We start from the raw sequence: 24,216 nt of genomic DNA, 5'->3' as shown, positions 1-24,216 counted from the left end.
TTTTTGGGTGATTTTACGTTTGTTAATGCTTTTGATCTCTGCTTTAGATATTGGTAGATTAAGGCTTATTTCAGGAATTTTGAGGGATTTTTTGGCGGCTTGATCGGCGTTTTCGTTTCCATATATTCCTACGTGGGCTGGGATCCAGATAAATGCTATTTGTTTGCCTGCCTCTGTTAAGTTATTTGCGCTTTTGAGTATTTGGTTAATGAGTTTAGGGCGGTTTTTGGTGTTTTTATTTTGGAGGGCCTGTAGTCCACTTAGTGAGTCTGTGAGTATTAGGATTTTTTTATGTTTTTTAGCATGTTGGTTATGGAGGGCTGATGCTATGCCCATTAACTCTGCAGTGAAGATGGGTTGGTTGTTTGGGAGTCGATAAGATTGAGTGTTCCTATTTGGTTGTGCTATGTGGACTCCGAAACCAGTGCGATTTGTGATCGGATCGGAAGATCCGTCTGTGTAGATGTGGCACCAATTTGGCCAGTTTTCGTGTATGTAAGCTAGTGTGGTGGATTTAGCTATGTTTGGATCGGTTTGTTTGTTTATTGAGTTTGCCAGAGATGTGTCTATTTTGGGGATTTTTAGTTTTGGGGTAAATATATTTGATGGTTTGCAGTTTTGTTGGAGGTTATCTATTTGGTTTTCGTTTAGGTAGTTGAAAATTCGTTGAGATATTGGAGTAAGTAAAGGGTGCTTCCTAGTTAGAGCCTGGTTACGAGGGCGGATATTTTCGTTTATGAGGTTTTGGATGAGAGGGTTTGTTTGGGACGAGGCCCAGAAATTAAGGGTTAAGTGTTGCCTACGTAGGTTTAGTGGCATTTCTCCTGTTAAGGCCTGAAGTGAAGTGAGAGAGGTGCCATGTTGGGAACGTGTGACTATTTTAAGAGCTTGGCATTGGATTGAGTCTAGTTTTTTGGTTAGGTTATTGCTAAGCGTATCATAGATCGCACATCCGTAATCTAATTTTGACCTAATTAGTGATGTGTAGAGAGAGAGTAGAGTATCTTTGCAGGCCCCCCAGTTGGAGCCGGTGAGGCATCTTAGTGCGTTTAGATCTTTGCTGCATTTAGTTGTTAAGTTTTTAACGTGGGCCTCCCATGTTAGGTGTTGATCGAAGATTAGCCCTAGGAATTTGGTTTGTTTTTGGAACTTAATTGGTTTATTGTTTAATTTAAGATTTGGGGTGGTGTGTTTCATTTTTCGGTGTTTAAGACTATTCCTGTAGTTTTTTCGGAGTTTAGGGAGAAGCCCCACTTGTCTGCCCATTGCTGTATTTTATTTAGGGATTTTTGGAGTAGAATTTGGGAAGTTGACATACTTTTTGTGCGGATCCAGAGGGCTCCGTCATCTGCGAATTTGGATGTTTTAATTTTAGGGGATAGGCCCTCGAAGAGGTCATTGATCATTATGTTAAAGAGTGTTGGGCTAAGAATGCTGCCCTGGGGAGTGCCGTTTTCTAGGGGACACTGGTCCGATAGAACCTGGTCTATACCCACTGTGATTTTTCGGTTATTTAGGAAGTCCTGGATGTAGTTAACGATTTGTCCTTTTAGTCCTATTTTTTAAGTTTTTGAATTAGCCCGTTGTGCCAAACCATGTCGAATGCTTTTGAGAAGTCCAAGAAGATGCCTGTAGTATATTGTTTGTTGAGTTGTCCTGTTTTGATCTCCTGTTCTAACCGGGCGAGATTGTCTAGAGTTGAGCGACCAGGAGTGAACCCGCTTTGGTCTGTATTTATGGTGTTGTTTAGAGTTAGGTAGTGTTGTAATCTATTTTTGGTCATAGATTCCATTACTTTACATAAGTTTGAGGTCAGAGATATTGGCCTGTAAGAGTTAGCTTGGTTTGTAGGTTTGTCGGGTTTAGGGATAGGGATAACTAGAGCCTGTTTCCAAGAGGTTGGTACCTGGCCGTTTAGGTAGATTAGATTATAGAGTTTGAGTAGTGACTGGAGTAGCTTGGGAGGGAGTTTTTTGATTATTTGGTAGGATGTTAGGTCTAGTCCTGGGGCTGTTCCCTTTTTCCTGTTTTGGAGTACATAGTTTAGTTCTTCTATTGTGAAGGGTTGGTTTATTTCTAGGTTATCGTTTAATTCTTTGGTAGGTTTGGATTCTGTTTTGAGTTTTGTTTGGAATTTATCACTGAAGTTTTTGTTACTGCTGATGGTCGAAAAGTGTTTAGCTAGGTTATTTGCTTTTTCGCTAGGGTTGGTTGAGTTATTTATATTAGGAGTTTTTTTGTGTCTTTTTAGGCCTCTAATGGCATGAATTTTGCGCCAGACCATCCTGGCATCTGTGCGGTTATTTAATCCCTCGCAAATTTTTTTCCAGTCCCTGGTTTTGGCTATTTTGACTAGGTTTTGGACCTCATGGTTTAGTTTGTGGGCTATAGGTATGTAGTTATGGTCGCGTTTGGCTTTATTGAAGGCTTTTTTACGTTTTTGTCTGGTTTGTTCTATTTCCTCGTTCCACCACATCCTGGTCCTGATGAAGTGGATAAAGAGGCTGCCTGGAGAGCGAAAGATCGGTGGTTCGATCCCTGGCCGCGTCATACCAAAAGCCGTTAACAGTTTAACGCTTTTTAAGAGCAGGAAAATTAAACGCCACGTTGAACCCAATTTCACCTCACGACCTCACCTGACTCTTCATCAGTTTAGGACACAATCATTCCTCGACCACTCTTTTCACATTGTGTCAGCTATGGAACTTTCGGGCATTCACTACATTGTGTTAAAGCTGTCCTCATACTCGTCTTTTTTATTTGCCGAATCTGATAAAAAAAGTCGATAAAAGAGTCAAAAGATGCTAGGTAACTTTCGTATTTTTTAAAGCAATCTTATCTTATAACCGAAATTACTATCTCCATCTATCATACATATTTGCAAACGTTTTTCCATTAATATTTCATTTGAAAAAGGACACAAGTTATATGAAAACTAATTACTGTAATTTCTATAAGGTCATAATCCATTAATACTCAGTGAAAATCTCGTGTGTGTATTTATTGAATCAGCACGAGTAAACCACGTTGATTGCCTCTGTCAGCATTGCATCGAGATGAAAAGAATGCTTTCACTTCAAACGCCAACATCTCTATAGGGATACACACAAGTATAACATATATTTACTTTGTGATAATGTAAACATCCTCGTATGATATAAAATATAGGCTGTAGTAGACTTGAACAGTGAGAGAAGACTTGTTCAATGATGACGACGATGAGTGGAGCTCGGAGCGCGGTTCTGCCCAGGGTTCTCGTGTTGTTAGGTCTGGTAGGGGTAGTTGCGTCCCACGGGTACCTCCTTGAGCCCCCTCAGCGTTCCAGCATGTGGCGTGTGGGTTTCAGTACTCCTGTAAACTACAACGATATGGAACTCAACTGTGGTGGGAAACAGGTGAGTTCTTGCAATCAACCCGTATTTGTTGTGGGTGTATTTCTTCTTGAATTAAAAGGTGTACTACAGTCCAGTCTCGATCTGGACTGAGAGAGTGAATTGGGTTTAACGCCGCTTTAAACAATTTACTGCTTTGGAGAAAACAATGCAAACGATGTGGTACTGACAAACCTTGAAACGTAATCAGGGATAATCTGGGATTCGAACCCATGAAAATATATTTTTTTACTCGACTAAGGGACGCAACTCTGTACAGCGACGGTGACAGGGCTCTGATTATTGCCATGTGTGAAAGTGAGACAGTGTGTTATCAGATTATCATGAATGTTTAGATCGCTATACAACATAAAACATAAGAAATAGTTAAACAAAGTTAAACGACTTGATAGGAGTAAAATATCTACGCGTTCCATATCACGAAACCGCCTCTGTGGCCTCATGGAGCATCTGTCTGGAGAGCGCTAGGTTCTGAGCTCCTTGTCAGTTTAAATGGAGTTGTTTGTTTCTATCAAAAATTCATTTTTCAAAGGCTAAGCGTTCGTGATAATTGCATGAGCAACGATGTAGTAGCATAGACACGAATGAAGCGAATGTTCAGTGATTCTCATAAACTTCAAAAGCATACGAATATAGAGCGAATGTTTTGGGATTTACGGCACTTTTAAAGGGGAACTCCGCTCAGCGATCTGGTGCTCCTGTCCCGGGCCGGTCTGGATCTAGATCTAACTTGTGTAATGTTTTTATTCTTAAACTGAGATCTTTGTATAAGACTGGTTATCATTGAGTGCCAAAAGTTTATAAACTGCCGGGCAAAAGAAAGCATACCCTTGAAAAGCGGATTTGACAAAACAATTACAACCGTCATGAAAACTGTACTTAGCTGAAAACAGTCGCCAAAACACTGCAAATTTAAGGTTCAAAACACAACAGTGATATCGGTATCAAATACATCACCATCGAATAACCATTTCTTGTTTGTTTCATGTTTAACCACCATCCAACATTTGTGTATACTTTCTTTTGCCCGACAGTGTATCATAAACCTTAACATTACAGATATACCAAGTCGGTGCTCGTGACTTGAAAACACAAGTTAGGAGTGCCAAGGCGCTTATTCGAACTAGAGCATACATCTATTTATATCTATAAATATTATGCGATTTTCATAAGTGCGTGTTACTGAAAAGCCTAGAACTGCGAATACACGGAAACAAGTTACATTCAAGAGATTAGTGTACCCCCTAGAATACATACAACCCCATCCATAAGACGAGGGTTATTATTTCGGCCTACTCTGTGTTAACAAGTCGTGGTACTACGCAGCGCATCCGACAAAGCAGTTCATCGGCGGTGTACATGAAGGTTGTACATAGGGACAAGACGTCTGAATGAAGCAATAACGCATCTTCATCCTCTTCTTAGAATTCCAAGGTGAATATTCTTAATAAATATTTGACCTTCTTCTCGAAAGGGTGATTTTCTAGCTACGTGCCATCACGCCTGCCTCCTTGACGAATGCACCAGATCACCTGGGTATTCAGTGAACACCTTTCCTTTGAACGATAGAAATGTAATGTGCAGTGTCGCCCAACTAAAGACGTAGATTGTAACGGTGGGGCATGAATAGTAATATTGAAGAGATATTACTGTGGGTATCCGGCTATTTGTTACGGAAAACTATTAGGCTATGTTGAAATATTGCTGACAGTTTGTCACCACTCCTACTTGTTATCAGTACGGAAGCCTTTAAGGGCCACTTGTTATCAAAAGTTTTCTTGAAATTTCAAGATGCCATATTGAAATTGCAAGGTACTAAGTTGATAAATACGTTCAATTTGAAGATAAATACATTTCAGAATTTCACCTTATTATCTTGAAATTTCAAGAAAAACAAAAAAAACAACTTAGTATGTATCTTGAAATTTCATCATACCATCTTGAAATTTCAACATTCCATCTTGAAATTTCAAGATACTTAGTTGAAAACCAAAAGGCACTAATAGGCTTCCGTACACCAGCGTAATGAACTAACAAATCATGAACACTATTTAAATATATTCCGTGGCAGCGCATTATCTTGAAATTTTAACTCAATCTCTTTAGATTTTATGATCTCTTATGTATGTGAAATTTCAAATTAGTATCTTGAAATGTCAACTTAGTATGCATGTCATCGTATTCCAATTGCGTGGATCGATGCTCATGATTAAAATCACTGGATTGTCTGGTCCAGACTCGATTATTTACAGACCGCCGTCATTTAGTTGGAATATTGCTGAGAGTGGCGTTCAACAACAAACAAACAAAGCATTATGACGGACTTGGGTAAGACAGCCACCTTTTGCTTCCCCTGTAGGAGTATTTGAGAAAGTAGTAGCTGTAGTGGTTGTGGTGTTGATTGTAGTGATAAGCAGAGTAAGTGAGTGAGTTTGATCACATGGCGCTTTGAACAGTATTTCAGTCATATCATGGCGTTGTCGGTAGCTGTTCATGTAGCATAAGAAGTACAAGAAGTAGTACTATACCCAACCGTAAAAGACGATATGCAGATAATATTAAGAAATGATGACAGAGAAATTATTTGACAACAAATGGGCGTTGATTGCTTGATGACAACTATCCGTGTTTATTGAAAAAATTCCCCGAAAACAGGGTACCCCACAAACAGAACAGTGTGTGGCTGCCGTTAGCTGCGGTTGATTCCGCACATCACTTTCTCATTAAGTCTTTGGAAGAAGGCTTGAGGAATCCCGTTCTATTCCTTGCACCAAAACGGGTTCCAGTTCCTGAAGTGTATGTGGTTGCCTTGCAAATCTCGTCCCAGACATGCTCAATTGCAGCCATTTCCAGTGACAAAGATGGCCAGGGCATCACACGAATGTTGTTCACTCTGAGGATGTCCACAGAGAAGCATTCTGTATAGGGACGAGCCGTGTCCTGCTGAAACACCTGGAGTTGAGGATGACCCGGGAAGAGAGGTATGCCGTGACAGCAGTCACACGCTGACGGAACACATGTAGATTGGCCCTGTGATGATAACTGAAGTCTCCCCACACCACGACGCTGCCTCCTCCCTGTAAGACACTGTACTTAGCATAACGCTCATTACGTCGTCTCAACACTCTGATGCGGCCATCAGTGTGGGAAAGGTTGAACCTTGATTCGTTTGAGACGACAACTTGTTGCCACAAAACACTTGACTTGCGTATCTTTTGCAGTTGAGTATAGTTGAAGCATTAGTTGTAGCTGTAGTACGTGCTGCTGCAGTAGTAGCAAGCGTAATAATAGGATTAGTGGTCGTATTTGCTGAGGTGAGGAGAAATAGGGTTTAACGTCGCATTTGAGATTATTGCACTTATATAGCGACGTGCGTGCGTGCGTGCGTGCGTGTGTGTGTGTCTGCATGTACTAGTCCGGACTAATACCGGTTTTATAGTTCTTGCCATGCATACTCCACAAAGAAACAGTATACTGACTCCGGTCCGACCAGTCCTTGTTTTATCCCCCAACGCCGAGCACCAGGCAGGGCAACAAAATACACCATCTTGTAACGTCTTTTGTTGTGACACGGCCGGGAACCCGACCTTCCACTTTCCGGGCAGACGCTCTACCACTAGACCTCGGAGGTGGTTAGCAGCAGCAATAGTAGTAGTAGTTGTAGTAGTAGTAGTAGCAACAGTAGCAGTGGTAGTAGCAGCAGCAGCAGTAGTAGTAGTATTAGAAGTTGAATCAACAATTTGAGCAATAGTAGCAGCAGCCTCAACAGTAGTGGTATTAACAGTTGCCTACAGTTACTGTAGCAATAGCTGTAGCAGTTATTTAAAGGATATAGTATGGATTTAAGATGGAATACCAGTTCGAGCCAAATATGTGGGTGGGGGTTCTATTGTTTCGGTTTCTGAATGTAAAATATTAAGGAGATTAAATGAATGACAAAATTAATCTCGAATGCTACTTCAATTCAGTTGTAGACTTGATACCGTCATTCTACTTCCAGAGACAACACCAGATGAATGGCGGTCGCTGTGGTATTTGTGGAGACGCCTACGACAGCATCATACGTGAAAACGAGGTTGGCGGCAAATACGCAAATGGCATCATTGTTCGCTCTTACCGTGTCGGTAGCGAAATCACGGTGACAGTCCGTCTGACGACTTATCACAAGGGCTACTTCGAGTTCAGACTCTGCCCAGATCCCAGCACATCCGGTTATGGAGTACAGGATTGTCTGAACCGGTTCTTGATGCCAGTGCGCATGCTCGGTAGCGCAGAAGGAGGCAAGGAAAGGTTCTTCCCAGGTGCAGGAAACAGCGATTACGTTCTTCAAGTTTCACTACCCTCGGGAGTCACGTGCAACACGTGCCTGTTTCAATGGAGATACGTCACAGGTGGGTTGAGACACTGCTTGTATCAGTGTATGTTGTTTGCGCAAAGATCCTGGTATGGTATGGTATGGTATGGTATGATATGGTATCAAGAGCAAAGTGAGAAATGGAAATGAGATGATTGACCAATCTGTTTCATGATATAGATAATATTTTTTAAAAATGCCAGTAATCATTATTTTTTTTTTGAAAAGTAAGAACTTATTCCACGAAAAAGCAGATCAGACAAAAAAGGAAAACCGTTTAAAAGTCAATACACAATACATGTATATATCGTGATTAAGACGCGGTGCCGAGTTGTCGTGCAATCGACTTGGAAGAGGTGTTGTGTCCATTATTTGTCCGATTAAGATTCTTGCCAAACCCGTAACCATAGGTTTAGTCAAAGGTGAAGATGTTAGGTCACCTCCAAAGAAGGTCGGGTCAGGTGAACGTTCTAAACAGTCGACCAGCGTTCCGTTTATAGAAAAATAAGACCTTTGTGTTCTGTGTGGGTTCTCATTTGTACGACCCGTGAAGATCCGGGGTAGAGCAGGTCTTCGGCAACCCCCTACAGGCTACTAAGGGGATCGGGTGGTCAGGCTCGCTGACTTGGTTGATGCATGTTATCGTATCCCAATTGCGTGGAACGAAGCTCATCATGTCAATCACTGGATTGTCTGGTCCAGACTCGATTATTTGCAGACCGCCGTCATATGGCTGAAATAGTGCTATAGTGCGGCGTTAAACATCAAACGAACGAACGAACGAACGAACAAACAAATAGAAATTTCCGAATCCAGGTGGTAAAGAAATGAATCCGAAACGTTTTACAAAGCTGACATTTGATTGGCTCAAGAACCTTAGCATCCTCCATCTGGATTGAGCGGTCAAAGTTTGTTAAGGGTTCACTTGACGCTACCTTCGAATGCCAGATATGTGCGCGCAGGGGTATCGTTTCAGAGTAAAGATCTGATCTTAATGAGATTGTAATCTCAGGAAGAGAGAAATTGTGAATGAGAGATGGGTGTTGTCCAAGTGTGTGTTTGAAGGTATCAATCATGAGCGCTCTGCGTTGTGACAACAATTATTATCACGATCACACGTACCCTCTCTCGCACCTTCTGCTTTGTCCTAATCCGTTCGCCAAACAAATTCCTTCCCAACACAATCGCTTACGTGTAACTTTGCTATTAATAGCAGTGTTGTATTGTCATATACTATCTGTGTTGTTGCGCCACTTCGAAGTTACAATTCCTGTTTTCGATTAGGCAAAGACTGGGGTCGTGACCCGGAAGCGGAAGATGGATGCGTCGGATGTGGACCCCAAGAGTGGTTTGTCAACTGCGCGGACGTCAACATATACGCCAAAGACGCACCCACGCCAACACCACCACAACCTTCCACATACAGCACGACATCAACAACAACTACGACGACAACGACAACTACGACAACGACAACTATACGTCCGACTACTCAAACCGTTCCGACGTCTGGCGACTCCTCTAAGTGTGTTGCTGCGGACTCGTTCGCCCGGGTTCCCGGCATGAACACCTGGTGCCAACAGCTCTGTCCCCGCTTCTGTCCCAGCACGCACTGTGTTTGCGCATAGGACCTTGGCATCCGGTTACTCTACCTATCAGTCCACTCTGCTCGACTCCGTCCAAGTGAATCAGGAATGTCAGGAATCCACATTGAAACTAGTTTCGTGCACGTTTTTATGACATGACAAAGCGAAACAGCAGCCGCGATCCGTTTCATCACAATACAAATTGATGCCGATTTATTTTGTCTTCAAGTCAAAACGAACACCTAGCAAAGAATTTTCAAAAATGGCTGTCATTTTATACGAACTACATGCGGATCTTGCGAAGACTGAATTGAATCCACGAAGTTCAAAGAAGTTCAACGAAGATCCACGAAGATTCATGAAGATCCAAACGACATTGCTTTTAAAGATATTACGAAAGTAACGGAATAAGCCGAGTGGACTAGAGTGCGTATCTTTCATCCCAAGTAGCATTCTCTAACTCTTCTTTGTAATACTTGTGAAAGGTGACCCCCATGGTTGTGTAGTGGTTGAGGCGTTCACCGTCACACAACAAGTCCGGGTTTGGTTGTCAACCTGAATATAACGTTCATATTGGGAGCACAGTATAGGTTTTCCCGCCGTGACATTGATGCATTATTGCTCACACATTACTTAATACCCGGTGTCATGCGATATTTGTTTTTGTAAACTGCCGGCTGTGTGTGCGGCTGCTCGATCTGTCCCTGTGTTGTTTGTACACTTTGAGCATTGATGAACTATCTACCTCTCGACTTATAATACTGAAAATAAAGCATTCAAATATTTTGTTGTTCACACGCATATTCTTCCTATCAGCATTGTTTTAGGTGGGTTAGCTCAGTTGTAAAAACGTTCGCCCACAACGACGAAAACCCGGGTTTGAGTCCCAGCATGAACAAAATAGCCCATTCTTTGCTTTGTGTATAAGGCAGTATAAACTATTCATTTACACTTGTTGAGGACAAATAAGTCGGAACACAAAGACACACATTGACAAACACACATACACATTATGACATGTCTCTGAAAAATATAATTTTGATAGAATCAAGCACCGTACTATATTTAAATTGATTCCCATTGAGATGGGGACATAACCTGTGGAAAATCTAGACTTTAATTACGTCGATAGCATTACAGTCAGGGCTGGGCGGGAAGAAACATGAGTGGCTCAGGGACTGTGAGACAGACTAATAATGACACAGTGACGCCGATCAGTAGTTACTTGTATTTATTCACCATATTGAAGACGGAGCTGCTTCCCCTCCCACTAGTCATCAGTGATTTCAGTGGCTTATTCCCACACCACTTGACACCAGTTAGGTGGCTAGCTGTGCTGTGGTGACCTGAGTGTTGATGCCACACATCCCTTCCCCACGCTGTATCTTGAAGTAGCCGTCTTCTCCCCACTTCAACCCCCACGAGTTCTTTACTTTCCAGTATTCGTGTGTCTTGAAAATCTCCTTCTCTGATCCGAACCCGACCACTAAAACAGCTGGAACGAAATATAATCTAATCAGTTCACATGAACCAAAAACATTGCTGTAATGATGATTTTGTAATCACAATATAAAATCACATTTTTTCTCCGATGCGATACCTCTCTGAGTTAAGATATGACCTTTGCCGCCCAATCAACAGCGACGATGTTATGCAACAACAGAATGAATAAAATGCAATATTATAGACTGGCCTTATTTTTCTCCAAGCGGAACTTGTCGTTTTCACTTCTTTTTTCGAGATATAGAAATCGGATGTGCTGGTCTAAATGTTTAAGATGTGTAAGACGTTTAAAGATGGTACTTGGTGTTACTGTCTGGCGCTCGGCATTAAGGGGCTAAAACAAGGACTCTGAGTCAGTATACTGTGTGAGAGTGGGGTATCCATGTTAAGGTGCGGCATGGTATTTCAGTGGGCAAGCACTATAAAACGACTAATACAAGCAGCCACTCAAACACGTGCACGGACGTCGCAAATTGAGTGAAATGATCTTGAGCGCGACGGTTAACCCCATTGTAAACTCACCTTACGTGTACAACCACCACATTAACATATCAGTGATATAACCAATATTCATGCACACACAAACACACGCACTCACACACGCACAGACTCCCTCTCTCTCCCTCACACACACACACACGCACGCACAGACCCTCTCCCTCCCTCTCTCTCTAACACACACACGCACACGCACGCACAGACTCTCTCCCTCTCTTCCTCACACACGCACAAACACACACACACACACACACACACACACACACACACACACACACACACACACACAGAGACTGACCGTGGTCGAGAGCGGTCTTGCTGCAGTCGATGGGGTTATACACCCCGCGGTGGTAAAACTGGAGACGGCTGGCGTCCATGGCTACAGACAGAGGTCCATACTTCACCAGAGAGGCCGCCATCTCGGTCTCGTTCTGAATGTAGTAATAAGACCCATAACTAACCATCCTCGATGATACAGTATATTATCATCGTCATCATCTTAACAAGGCAAGGGTGTTAATTGACCATAAAAGTCCAATTTCTACCCTTGCCGAGCTTGGCTGGTATTATGGAGTTACATTTAGCCTGGACTAACAAGTCAAAAGATCAAAATCGCGGAACGAAATCGACATCCGGTTCATAAACAACATGGCGACTGCCATGTAGATTTCGTAGGATTTGCAGAGCATGTGTACCGTCAACTGTGCGTCGACAGATATTTTCTAAATTTGTTCATGTTTTTAATGAAGGTGCTCAAATGACTTGATACACTTCGCGAGGTAAAACCCGTTTAATTACAGTAAAGATCTTGGTTATCGATCAGATCGTTTTGACTTGATGGCGCCATTTTGTTTGAAGCAAATGCGGCATCTGGTTGGTCAATAGAAGGGACATAGAAAAGACATAACTCGTAATAACTCGTTATACGATCGAGCCACGAAATTCCAGCCCAGTTCGACAAAAGTGGAAACTTTGACAGTAACTCTCCACAGAAGTTCTCTCGTAAAGATAATGATATGATTTGAAAGCTATTAGCGTCATTCGAATTGAGCTGAAAAAGACACTATGGTCGCGCATGGATGAAGGGATTCTGAATTAAAGATACAATGCACTGGATAATGGAAAATGACCACTACCAAGCTACGTCAAACTAACAGTGGAACATCCTTGGATGACGTAACTACTTCAGAGCCGGTCGAACTTAGACTGGGTGTGTGAGTTGGGTTTGACACCGCGTTAAACAGTACTCCAGTTATATCACGTGTCATCTTAATGTCGGGGAAACCTGAATTGATGCAGGTCTCAGACATTAACCACTTTGGTGAAGTCCACGAGCACGGGTATGGTGCTGAAACATAATCAGGGCGAACAGGGTTTCGAAACCATGATCAAAGGGACGCAACTCTGCACAGCACATTGCGGTGCCTTAAACGACTGGGCGACAACGCGACACTTCCCTTATAGGATGCCTTACTGACCGCGAGAGTATATACAATATATACTACTCAAAAGAAGTTTAAGAACATTCATTTCTTCCAAGTTACACTGGTTATTCTGTCATGGCGTGTTCTTTGTCTTCTTTTAAGTAGTTTATTTCAAGCCTCCCGCGCCTACCTTGCTGACAGCCTTCCAGCCAGTGACCTTCAAGTCAGGCACAAACCTCTGCGGGTTGATCTTCGCGGCACAACTCTCATTCTTCAAACACCAAGGGACTGGTGGTCCGCAGTACGTCTTGTTGTACCCCGGGGCCTTGCAGGGGAAGCAGGAGCCCGGCCCCCCTCCGATCCCCGAACAGTAGCTGTAGTTGGACCACGTCTCCAGGCCGCCCTGGACGTTGATGATAATCGATGAGACATTTACACATGTTTAAGTGAGTGAATGAGTGAGTTGGGTTTAACGCCGATTTTAACAGTATTCCAGTTATATCAAGGTGTGCCAGCTTAATGTGGGAGGAAAGCCCGAAGTGATACATGTCTTCGGTGAAACCCACGAGTACAGGTATGGTGCTGACAAACCTAGAAACATCGGGGCGAACCGGGATTCTGGCGTGGGTTTCTGGCGGTTTCGGTTTCACTTGTGTTATAAAATGAGGGATAGATACCGAAATAAATTAGTACGGTCAGCAATATGACCGAGCAATCTGGTGAAGGCCCTGGTTTTACCTGGAGGATAACTGGATCAGAAAAACCCGTAAATTAACAGTAAAATCGACTGAGACTATTATACGTCAGACAATATTGACTCAGTTTATTCAGATATGATTTTCATTTCGTATAATCTTTGTTACATTTCATACAAGCTCGTGATGCGGAAGTTGAATATGTCAGCTGTTATATTTTTTTAACGTGTATGTAATTTATACTTTAATAATACATAAATAAATATATTTATATATTAATTGATTCAATAACTACGCCGTTATGATGAAAAATATAAATAATGTTGGTTATTTATTTTCTCGTTTGTTTGTCGCATATGTTTCGATTTAATCATTCTGCATGTTAATCAGTAGATGTATGCCAAGTTATTTTTCGCTTGTGTCGAACCTCGGATAACCCGAAGTATTTATGTAGGTCCCGTCAACTTCTACACAACGGTGTTTGACTTGATTTACTATCCATACCAACATACTCTCAGCACCACTATATGACGGCGGTCTCTAATCAGAGAACTCAGCCTACAGTCAGCGCCCTGTAGCTAGCAGTATCCCAACCGTCTGTGATACGAAGTCGGGCAACAAGCAGGCAAATAGTGTATGACTGTGAAACCTTCCTCACTTGTACTATAGATTTCATACACATTGTCTCACTGTGGGTCTACCTACCACACTCTGGACGTATTGGTAGGCCAAATATGGCCATCCACCGAACACTCCACAGTCCGCTTTCTTCCTGTCAACATAGGAGACATTGCCAATCACCATCGCTAAATACACTGAAACAACACACACAATACCCAATACCAATGAAAGAGTGGACACTGAGCTGTCCTTCAAAGCAATCTTAGATGATGGCATTCAGAAACATGGTCCTGGGTGCCGTTGTACAAAACAACTTTAGCGCTACGACAGTCGTAGGTCTATGTTAGGGTATTGGAGTGACGATCACCTTAGCGTTAAGACCTCTTTGTACAAAGTTGATGGAGAAGTTGATGGGGCTTCACTGTCGCGTTCAAGATTATTTCACTTGTATAGCGACATGCATTCGCTTGTTGTTTGTTTGGTGTTAAACTCCGCACTCAGCAATGTTTCAGCTGTTTGACGGCGGTCTGTAAATAATCGAGTCTAGGCCAGACAATCCAGTGACTGACATCATGAGCTTCGATCCATGCAATTGGGATACGATGACATGCATTAAACAAGTCAGCGAGCCTGACCACCCGATCCCGTTAGTCGCCTCTTGCGTCGTTTAACGTCTTTTGGCGGGATCCATTGGATCGAACCACCGACCTTCTCTACAGATAGACACTTCATCAACTGGACCACGGAGGCGGTCCTTACATACAGTTAAAGGGTCAGTAAGACAAACAGCAAGGTCAACCATATGTTTCAGGATCAAGACATCAACTGTATTGAAGTAGATGGAGTGAGTTCCTACTGCTCTTTGTCCATGGTGCCGTCACAGTCCACGATCTGCTCGACGGACAGGTTGGTGAGGGGCTTCCCCTGCATGGCCCACTGCCCCTCGATGTTCCCCACAGTGCTGGAGAGGGAAAGAGACGGGAACCAGTGATCGTATAAACAAGCACGGACTGAATGTGTTAATTCTACAGTCTCATTATAAACAGGATGTAGCGAACCCAGAATAAGTCGAACTATTTATTGGTCAACATGAGTTCGGAACAACAGGATTCAAGTGTTTGACTTACCTGAAAGCCCAGCAAGTACCCACGGAACCTGGAGAATCGAGAAATACATAGTAAGAAATCGATCGTCAAATCCGATTGATCATATGTTACAATTGTCGGGAAAATTGGGTTGTAATATATCTTACACTTGTTATAGAGGAATTTATTGTGAGGTTGAAATCGGTATCGAACTTGATATATTTGAAATGACCAAGAGCGTACCAATCACACCGCTCGAGTACGACGATACACGACAGTGACTGAGTTGGGTTTGACGCCGCTTTTAACAGTATTCCAGTTATATCGCGGCGTGTCAGGTTAATGTGGGAGGCAAGCCCGAAGTGATGCAGGTCTCAGACGTTTACCACTTCGGTGAAACCCACGAGCACGGGTTTGGTGCTGACAAACCTAAAAACATAATTAAGACGAACCGGGATTCCAATCCACAATCATAGGTTTCTGGCGCGCCCAAGGGACGCAACTCTGCACAGCGAATCATGGCGCCTTAGACGATTGGGCCACCCATGGAACATGATGTAAAACGACAAACAAAACATTTGTGATCATTATGCCATAGGACGATCATATGTATAACAGATAGAGTGACATACTTTCTCTCGTTGGTCTGTGGTAACCGTGCTGACATATAGTCACATGTAGGTTTCGTTATTCTAGCTACCTTGATCCTTGACTGACGTCACCTTGCCTTGTGTTGTCCAATCAAACGAGTCTGGGAGAGACTCGACGTGACCAATATCGAGATAGCTGCAAGTAGAGGTGCAGTGACTATCAAATCCAAGGTCCAGGGCCCAGCTGTACAAAGCGACTTAAGCACTACGACTGCCATAAATGAATGCTTTGTTTGGGAGCTACGCTCGTCTTTGCGCTGAGAACACTGGTTCGGGCATATTTGCAGTCCTATGAAACGTGTTAATTGTGTCAGACAAAGTTTGTTAACTCGGTCAGTCGAGTGAGTGAGTGAGTTGGGTTTAACGCCGCTTTTTACAGTTTACCAGGTATATCAAGGCGTGTCAGCTTAATGTGAGAGGAAAGCCTGAAGTGATTCAGTTCCCAGACGTTTACCACTTTGGTGAAACCCACGAGCACGGATATGGTTCTGACAAACCGAGAAACATAATCAGGGCGAACCTGGATTCGAACCCACGACCATATAGGTTTCTGTCACGGCTACCTCACTGGTCTGGACTGGTCCACCCGTGACCTACCATGATGTTTTAGATATGCCTAAGAGTGAGTGAGTGAATTGATGTAATCTAAGACGTCGTTGCTTCTTGCTCTGTTTTACTGAAATTCATTCAGAGTGAGTGAGTGAGTGAACATCTTTCAGGTGGTATCGCGGCGTCTCAGGCAGGCGGTTTACACATTAACATGGTGCCATCGGAGTGTAGTGATTTGACTCAAAAATGTCCTTTATCCGTGGAATTGCTATTGTGATTGGAACTCAGGCTAAACGAATCCATATTTACCTGTCTTGCGGGAAGTCCACCCCAGAGCGTCTGGGCATCAAAACTGTCTCTTGGAACTCCTGCGGGATGAGGTCAGCGAACTGGTTAGCTCTGAACTCAGTCCGACCCCTAAAACATAGTAACATAAAAACAATGAGTTGACTCCACTGTCAGCACTACTGGCGATATCACTACAGCGTGGCAAAAGCTCGAAGCAACATTTAGGAAAAGGAGAGTGAGTGAGTGAGTTAGTTAGTGAGTTTGGTTTTACGCCGCTTTTAGCAATATTCCAGCAATATCACGGCGGGGGACACCAGAAATGGGCTTCACACATTGTAAAAATGTCGGGATTCGAACCCGGGTCTTCGACGTGACGAGCGAACGCTTTAACCACTAGGCTACCCGACCGCCTAGGAAAAGGAGAGGTCACAAGTTTACATAGAAGTAAATGAGAGCACAGAGGAGTGTACTTTGATGAATTATTTACTGCTGCTAGCAAAGTATATTGTGTACAGATGTAAAGTAACTGAAACCGACTGCCTTTTTAGAATATTTAAAAGAGAACTAGAAATACAATACAAAGTACTACAGTATAACAATGTTAATCTTGCAGAAAAATTAAATGTGTACTGAATAATTAGATGAGTATTATTGCTTTAAGCAACTCAAACACAAATATAAACCAACGTGGCAATGTACAGGGCCATGTAAAATCGTGGATAATTAACATGAATAAATGATAGCCAAAAAAAAGATGAAGAAAAAAAGATGTGAATGAGAGAGTTAGTATGGTTTTTATGTCGCTTTTAGCAATATTCCAGCAATATCACGGCGGGGGCACCAGATATGGACGTCGCACATTTTACCCTTTCAGGGAATCGAACCCGGGTCCAGTGTTTCAGTAAATGAACTATAAGCAATTATCCGTTATCACAAGACACAGCTTCTGGTTACTAACTCCGACCTGTGTTTCTGATTGAGGTCTTCAATCTCCAACAGGTTCTGATGGTAGACCTTCTCTCTGTAGACGGCGTCCTCCCATGACGGGTACACCTTCCCGTGTTCCTTCACCCAATCACTGGAAGAATAAAAAATTAAGGAAATAAATAACCGAATCTGGATCAGACAATCCAGTGATTGACATCATGAGCATGGATCAAACGGCATGGGGAAAGTAACGTCGTGTAAGTTTGCAGTCTGTAATATTCCAATGACTCAAACGATGAACAATGATCCACTCCAGTAGCGCCCGATGACAAGCAAACAAATAAACAAGTTCCAAAACATGACCCCTCGGTCCATTTTAATTGAATCTAAGGTGAGGTGAGGTGAGCTGAAATTGGGTTTAACTACGCGTCCAAGATTTTTGCACTTATATTGCGACGTGCATGTACGTGTGTGTGTGTGGCTGCTTGTACTAGTCCGGACTGATGCCGATTTATAGTGCTAGCACACTGAGATACCATGCCGTTTAACAATACCATGCCGCAGTTTAACATGAATACCCCACTCAGACACAGTATACTGACTCCGAGCCGACCAGTCCTTGTTTTAGCCCCTTAATGCCGAGCGCCAGACAGGGTAACAACAAGTACCATCTTTTAACGTCTTTGGTATGACGCGGCCGGGGATCGAACCCCGGACCTTGCGCTCTCCGGGCGGACGCTCTACCACTAGACCACGGAGGCGGTATTGACTCTAAGGACAAGCAAGGCCACTGAGGAACAGTTCCAACTGTAACTCCCTACGAGCCAACCGTTCGACCTTGTTATGTTGGCTCCTTCACCCAACTAGTGTTAAAAACAGCGTTAAAGTCACATACCACTGTCAGGTTCAAGCTTGAAGTCACACTTCTACCACCCCGAGACATAGTCTTATGTATATCAGTAACGGAACATATGACACAATTACCAAATAATATTTACTGTTGTGCATATAATATTAATTATATCAACAAATGAGTCTTTTGGGACGTGTCGACACGAGATGAATTCAGCCAATACTAAATTTTCCTCGCCATTCGATGATCACGTGACAAAGAAGACGTTGAAAGACAAAATGGCGGCTGTCAAACTCATCATCGAGTCGACCATGGCGATATCTCGATAAGTATATGAAGTTTACATCACCCCCAATGCTAGTCAAAGGTGTGTATTTGGGTTGCGATGTCTAACCTCCGATATTGCTAACATTTTGCTGAAAGTGGCGTAAGACCATACTCATTCACTCCTGATTATCGTAACGCCGACGTCCAAGGTGGATGTCCCACATAAGTACAATATGGTGTCGTGATTTTGCTGGAATATTGCTAAAGCGGCGTAAAACCATATTCACTCACTCACACCCTTTCGTGATAAATATCATGGTGGTATTTGGCCATATCAAGACAAACGTCTAAAATCGGCATCGTGTAGGGCTTTCCTCCAATATCCAGATGACACACAGTTCAAACCTACACACTCATTCATTATAGGTAGACAGAACACGTCTACAGAAGTCACGTTGAGTCAGAACGTGTATAGCGAGTCCTACCTGAATGAGTCTGTTTTCTCATCCCTGACGCCATGACATTGGTGACTGAAACGAATACGACTACAATTAATGGTATCAAGAAACAAAATGGGAACATGTTGACCAAGGAATTGATGATTCAACGAAGCACCCCGATATTGTGCGATACGATATTGTTACCCTTCGATACAAAACGTCCATAATTAGAGTGTATGTGTGTGTGTGTGAGAGAGAGAGAGAGAGAGAGAGAGAGAGAGAGAGAGAGAGAGAGAGAGAGAGAGAGAGAGAGAGAGAGAGAGAGAGAGAGAGTTTGGAGTTTTCTTCCACATCAAACTGCCCAACGTTCAAGCCCAGCGGACGAACTCACCTCAGGAACACAACAAGTAGTAGAGAAGCTGGGATACGGAGCATGTTTACGTGAAAATGACAGAGGGATGTTTGCCAGCTGTGTTTGAGGTATGAACCTTGATCAGCTGATAACGCAGTGAGCGCTCGACATATTGACTCTGATAAAGTACAGTAACTAGTATCTATCTTCACTAATCTGGTATAACAATCTTACCCTATATTATTTTCTCTCACTCGCTCTCTCTATCTTATGATGATAACATTAAGGGCTTATACGGTACAGGAGATCTTTAATAATAAAACAGGCTTTCTAGAAAAGCCCCCACAAAAAAAACAAGTCCAAATCTGTTTGTTCTTTTCGAGAATCCAGCGCAATTTGAATCTTCAAGGAAGCAGATTCCCTCTCAGATGGTCTCAGACCACAGTTACGTCCCCAAAGTTTTACCATGACCCGGAAGGTAAAGAGGAGAATGTAGTGCTCTGTTCGAATGGTTTGTTGAGTCTGGGCCAGATATGTTTTGAGTGACATGAGATTCGACATTGTATTTTCTTGATAATTTGTTTTGATCCCAAATGAGTACATGATATTGACTCCAGCTTACCATGATTTGACCCCCAGTTTAAAAGTCGATCGGTGTGTTTAGGCTCGATACTTCCAGTGACCATTGTTTACAGTGGTTACTTGGAAATCGAGCTGCTGGACCCAGGCTGGTAGTTTGCGGTGTAAGTTAGAAGTGACAGGTTAGTAATGCAACAGGAGAACAGCCTATGAACGATATTAATTAATGTGGGTTGACATGTCACTGCAGATGGCAAAGAAGGAAAATCATTGTGCTTTGAGGCCAGATGAATGTTCAACTCCGGTGGTGGAGTTTAGTTGGTGGGTGTGGGCAGGTAAGGCTGGAAAGGGGTCATACATGGGTCATAGATCGTTAGTTGTACCACGACCACCGCATACATGTTCCTGCGGAAATAGTGGTTACATCAGGTATTCGTCTGATGGATTAGTATATCATGTCCACATGTGATGTGGAGAGCTGAGATTTTACGACAATCTATAAAAATATGGTTTGGGACAGTTACCAAGTTAAATGTGGCCCGGACTTTCACACTCAAACACAGACCCAGTTCCAGACCAAAACGCAGACACACACACTAACACTAACTCACAGTTACACCCTGCTCGTTTGTTTGTATCCCTACGCCTACTAAGGACGGTGTAGCCAAGAAAAAGCTGTGTCTACTTCCGGGTTCATATCATGATAAATATTGATATTATCAGTTCTTTTGAAAATAAGATGAAGTTCGTTTTCATTAAAGCAGTTTGGATATTTTTGGTAATTGTTTCACTACCTGAACGGCAATTTAAGATTTGCTAGTTACAGAAAAAGAAGAAGTTTGTTTTATTATAGAAGATAATGTGGCTTTGAGATTATCAAAGTAGGAATTCAAACTTTGAAAATATATCTCAAACTTGAACATTTCCCTCTTCACATCAAGTTTCATTATGAAGAAAGGAATAATGACCTTCCCATAACCTTTTGCTTTAAAACACGCATTTGACATAGGTTGATAAACCTCCTGGACCCATAGTAATGGTAGCCTACTAGACTCAATACATGCACTCAACGAAATACTGGACTTCAACATTTGTCATTCATTTATAAATTTTCTCTCCATTCATTTTTTTCACTAATCATCTGTAGCTTGAAATTGCATTGGATGAACAGTTAAATCTATCATGCTTCCCAGCAGTGAGCTAGCCACTGGGTGCCAGGTTAGGTCACAAATACACAGCTTGATTTTTATAATTATGCAGGAAGATATGCATAAAATAGAGAGGCAGGTGACACCGTCCCATGTGATATAACATAATAAAGATTAATTCTTCACGCTCTGAGGGTGTAAAAAGTCGCTTGGAATTTTCTTTTCGAAAATCTTCCAATGAGGGCATTTACATTCAACATCCTGATTTCCTGAACCACAAGTATATAAGGTGTGGTGAATCACAATAGCGACATTCAAATCGTTTATTCTCAAGTGGATAAACGTAACTGGCAGGATGCGCCTTCTTAATGTTGCAGTTGTTGTAGTCTTGGGTACGTTTGCCTTATCTGATGCGAATTCGCATTCCCAAGCTTTCTAATAATCAACCTTATTAGCTATTGCTGAGTTTTAAATGGCTTTACGATAATACTGACAACGTTATGATCAGGATAGTTTCTACCATGATGTAAACATTTATTAGGATTGGTAGACGGATTTTGTATGTATGCATCCTGTCATCTATGACCACTTATGCATTGTTTTTTCTTCACATTCTTTACAGTCTTCCTTGGCTCCGTCCTTGGTGGCCATGGTGGTGGTGGTCATGGAGGTGGAGGCCACGGTGGTGGTCATGGAGGCGGCGGCCATGGAGGAGGTCATGGTGGTGGTCACGGAGGTGGTCATGGAGGTGGTCACGGAGGTGGCAAAGGACACGGAGGAGGTGGCCACGGAGGTGGCAAAGGACACGGAGGAGGCGGCCATGGAGGTGGCGGCCACGGTGGCGGCAAAGGAGGTCATGGCGGAGGACACGGAGGTGGCGGCCATGGAGGAGGTCATGGAGGAGGTCACGGTGGAGGTCATGGAGGAGGTCATGGAGGAGGTCACGGTGGAGGTCATGGAGGAGGCCACGGTGGCGGTCACGGAGGTGGCCATGGAGGTGGTGGTCATGGAGGCGGACACCACGGTTAAAACATCCAAGGATTATCATCTTCACATCAAATGCTGGACATTTGATATCATGTTTCTCGATTCCACTCACCATGTTGCATCGACCAAACCTGTATATTCCTCAACGAGCACAAATAAAACTGCCATGTATATTGTAAATTTCTCTTGGCTTATATTTTCTTCAAGTACAATCAAATTCAAGATAGTATCAGCCACAGTAAACTACGGTCATAGCGAACTCAAAGAGACCACATATTTTAGTTCGTAATAACCGTAGTTCATTATAAGCACATATACAGGATATATGTAGCAAATGCCCGGGACCTTAGGGCAATACTTAATATCCCTCAGTTCGTTATAAGCGTGTTCGTTATAAAAGTAGTTTACTGTAGTTCCACTGCTTACTTTTCAATGTCCTGCACAGTGATTGTCACATTAGAATCATTGTCCACAAAGGTCCGGAAGCTCGAAGGCAAATGAGTAAACCTATAAACATGTTGAACCAAGCAAGTTGACAATTTCTGTCCGAAAATGCTCGGCGTCCCCTTTTAGTATCATACTGTCATTACGGCCTCTAAACGCCCACCTACTTTATAATTACAGCCGTGCGAATGTTCAACCTAAAAAAGTGACACAGCTGACTCAATGCACCCATGGGGTGATGATAACATTAAGGGCTTATAAGGTAGAGCAGATGTCCAATAATACAACAAGATTTCTAGAAAAGCCCCCACAAAAAAACAAGTCCAAATCTGTTTGTTCTTTTCGAGAATCCAGCGCAATTTGAATCTTCAAGGAAGCAGATTCCCTCTCAGTTGGCCTCAGACCACAGTTACGTCCCCAAAGTTTTACCATGACCCGGAAGGTAAAGAGGAGAATGTAGTGCTCTGTTCGAATGGTTTGTTGAGTCTGGGCCAGATATGTTTTGCGTGACATGAGATTCGACATTGTATTTTCTTGATAATTTGTTTTGATCCCAAATGAGTACATGATATTGACTCCAGCTTTCCATGATTTGACCCCCAGTTTAAAGGTCGATCGGTGTGTTTAGGCTCGATACTTCCAGTGACCATTGTTGACAGTGGTTACTTGGAAATCGAGCTGCTGGACCCAGGCTGGTAGTTTGCGGTGTAAGTTAGAAGTGACAGGTTAGTAATGCAACAGGAGAACAGCCTATGAACGATATTAATTAATGTGGGTTGACATGTCACTGCAGATGGCAAAGAAGGAAAATCATTGTGCTTTGAGGCCAGATGAATGTTCAACTCCGCTGGTGGACTTTTGTTGGTGGGTGTGGGCAGGTAAGGCTGGAAAGGGGTCATACATGGGTCATAGATCGTTAGTTGTACCACGACCACCGCATACATGTTCCTGCGGAAATAGTGGTTACATCAGGTATTCGTCTGATGGATTAGTATATCATGTCCACATGTGATGTGGAGAGCTGAGATTTTACGACAATCTATAAAAATATGGTTTGGGACAGTTACCAAGTTAAATGTGGCCCGGACTTTCACACTCAAACACAGACCCAGTTCCAGACCAAAACGCAGACACACACACTAACACTAACTCACAGTTACACCCTGCTCGTTTTTTGTATCCCTACGCCTACTAAGGACGGTGTAGCCAAGAAAAAGCTGTGTCTACTTCCGGGTTCATATCATGATAAATATTGATATTATCAGTTCTTTTGAAAATAAGATGAAGTTCGTTTTCATTAAAGCAGTTTGGATATTTTTGGTAATTGTTTCACTACCTGAACGGCAATTTAAGATTTGCTAGTTACAGAAAAAGAAGAAGTTTGTTTTATTATAGAAGATAATGTGGCTTTGAGATTATCAAAGTAGGAATTCAAACTTTGAAAATATATCTCAAACTTGAACATTTCCCTCTTCACATCAAGTTTCATTATGAAGAAAGGAATAATGACCTTCCCATAACCTTTTGCTTTAAAACACGCATTTGACATAGGTTGATAAACCTCCTGGACCCAT

General features: G+C 42.6%; 2 protein-coding genes and 1 pseudogene across 2 annotated transcripts; 2 read left to right on the top strand and 1 right to left on the bottom strand.

Moving 5' to 3' along the window:
- The first annotated feature begins 3,206 nt into the window (after positions 1–3,206).
- LOC139471816 (uncharacterized) lies at positions 3,207–9,566 on the top strand. The gene is made up of 3 exons (XM_071254314.1): positions 3,207–3,395; positions 7,393–7,783; positions 9,031–9,566. Exons 1-3 carry the CDS (start codon positions 3,207–3,209, stop codon positions 9,372–9,374), a joined length of 924 nt encoding a protein of 307 aa, XP_071110415.1. The 3' UTR covers positions 9,375–9,566.
- A 983-nt stretch (positions 9,567–10,549) lies between these two features.
- On the bottom strand, positions 10,550–19,607 carry LOC139471750 (cysteine proteinase 1-like). Its single transcript, XM_071254232.1, has 11 exons — positions 19,524–19,607; positions 19,178–19,222; positions 17,610–17,723; positions 16,667–16,774; positions 15,859–15,944; positions 15,201–15,228; positions 14,930–15,034; positions 14,158–14,224; positions 12,948–13,160; positions 11,632–11,764; positions 10,550–10,827 (listed from the first exon to the last, which is right to left on the bottom strand). The coding sequence occupies exons 1-11, from the start codon at positions 19,565–19,567 to the stop codon at positions 10,652–10,654; spliced, it is 1,119 nt and encodes a 372-aa protein (XP_071110333.1). The 5' UTR covers positions 19,568–19,607; the 3' UTR covers positions 10,550–10,651.
- Positions 19,608–21,849: 2,242 nt separating this feature from the next.
- On the top strand, positions 21,850–22,377 carry LOC139471520 (uncharacterized; annotated as a pseudogene).
- The last annotated feature ends 1,839 nt before the right edge of the window (positions 22,378–24,216 follow it).

Source organism: Haliotis cracherodii, unplaced genomic scaffold (assembly GCF_022045235.1).
Source record: "Haliotis cracherodii isolate W230 unplaced genomic scaffold, xgHalCrac1.p SCAF_23, whole genome shotgun sequence".
NCBI lineage: Eukaryota > Metazoa > Mollusca > Gastropoda > Lepetellida > Haliotidae > Haliotis > Haliotis cracherodii.
Note: the sequence above shows the minus strand (reverse complement) of the source record. Positions and strands in the feature narration are given on the sequence as shown.

What these genes read in the sequence shown, in the direction of transcription:
- LOC139471816 (XM_071254314.1), top strand. Translation starts at nt 3,207, where the DNA reads ATGATGACGACGATGAGTGGAGCTCGGAGCGCGGTTCTGCCCAGGGTT. An exon ending in TCAACTGTGGTGGGAAACAG is followed by an intron (nt 3,396 to 7,392) that starts GTGAGTTCTTGC and finishes TTCTACTTCCAG; the next exon opens with AGACAACACCAGATGAATGG. An exon ending in TCAATGGAGATACGTCACAG is followed by an intron (nt 7,784 to 9,030) that starts GTGGGTTGAGAC and finishes GTTTTCGATTAG; the next exon opens with GCAAAGACTGGGGTCGTGAC.
- LOC139471750 (XM_071254232.1), bottom strand. Translation starts at nt 19,567, where the DNA reads ATGCTCCGTATCCCAGCTTCTCTACTACTTGTTGTGTTCCTGAG. An exon ending in GAGAAAACAGACTCATTCAG is followed by an intron (nt 17,724 to 19,177) that starts GTAGGACTCGCT and finishes TTATTCTTCCAG; the next exon opens with TGATTGGGTGAAGGAACACG. An exon ending in GACCTCAATCAGAAACACAG is followed by an intron (nt 16,775 to 17,609) that starts GTCGGAGTTAGT and finishes ACTATGTTTTAG; the next exon opens with GGGTCGGACTGAGTTCAGAG.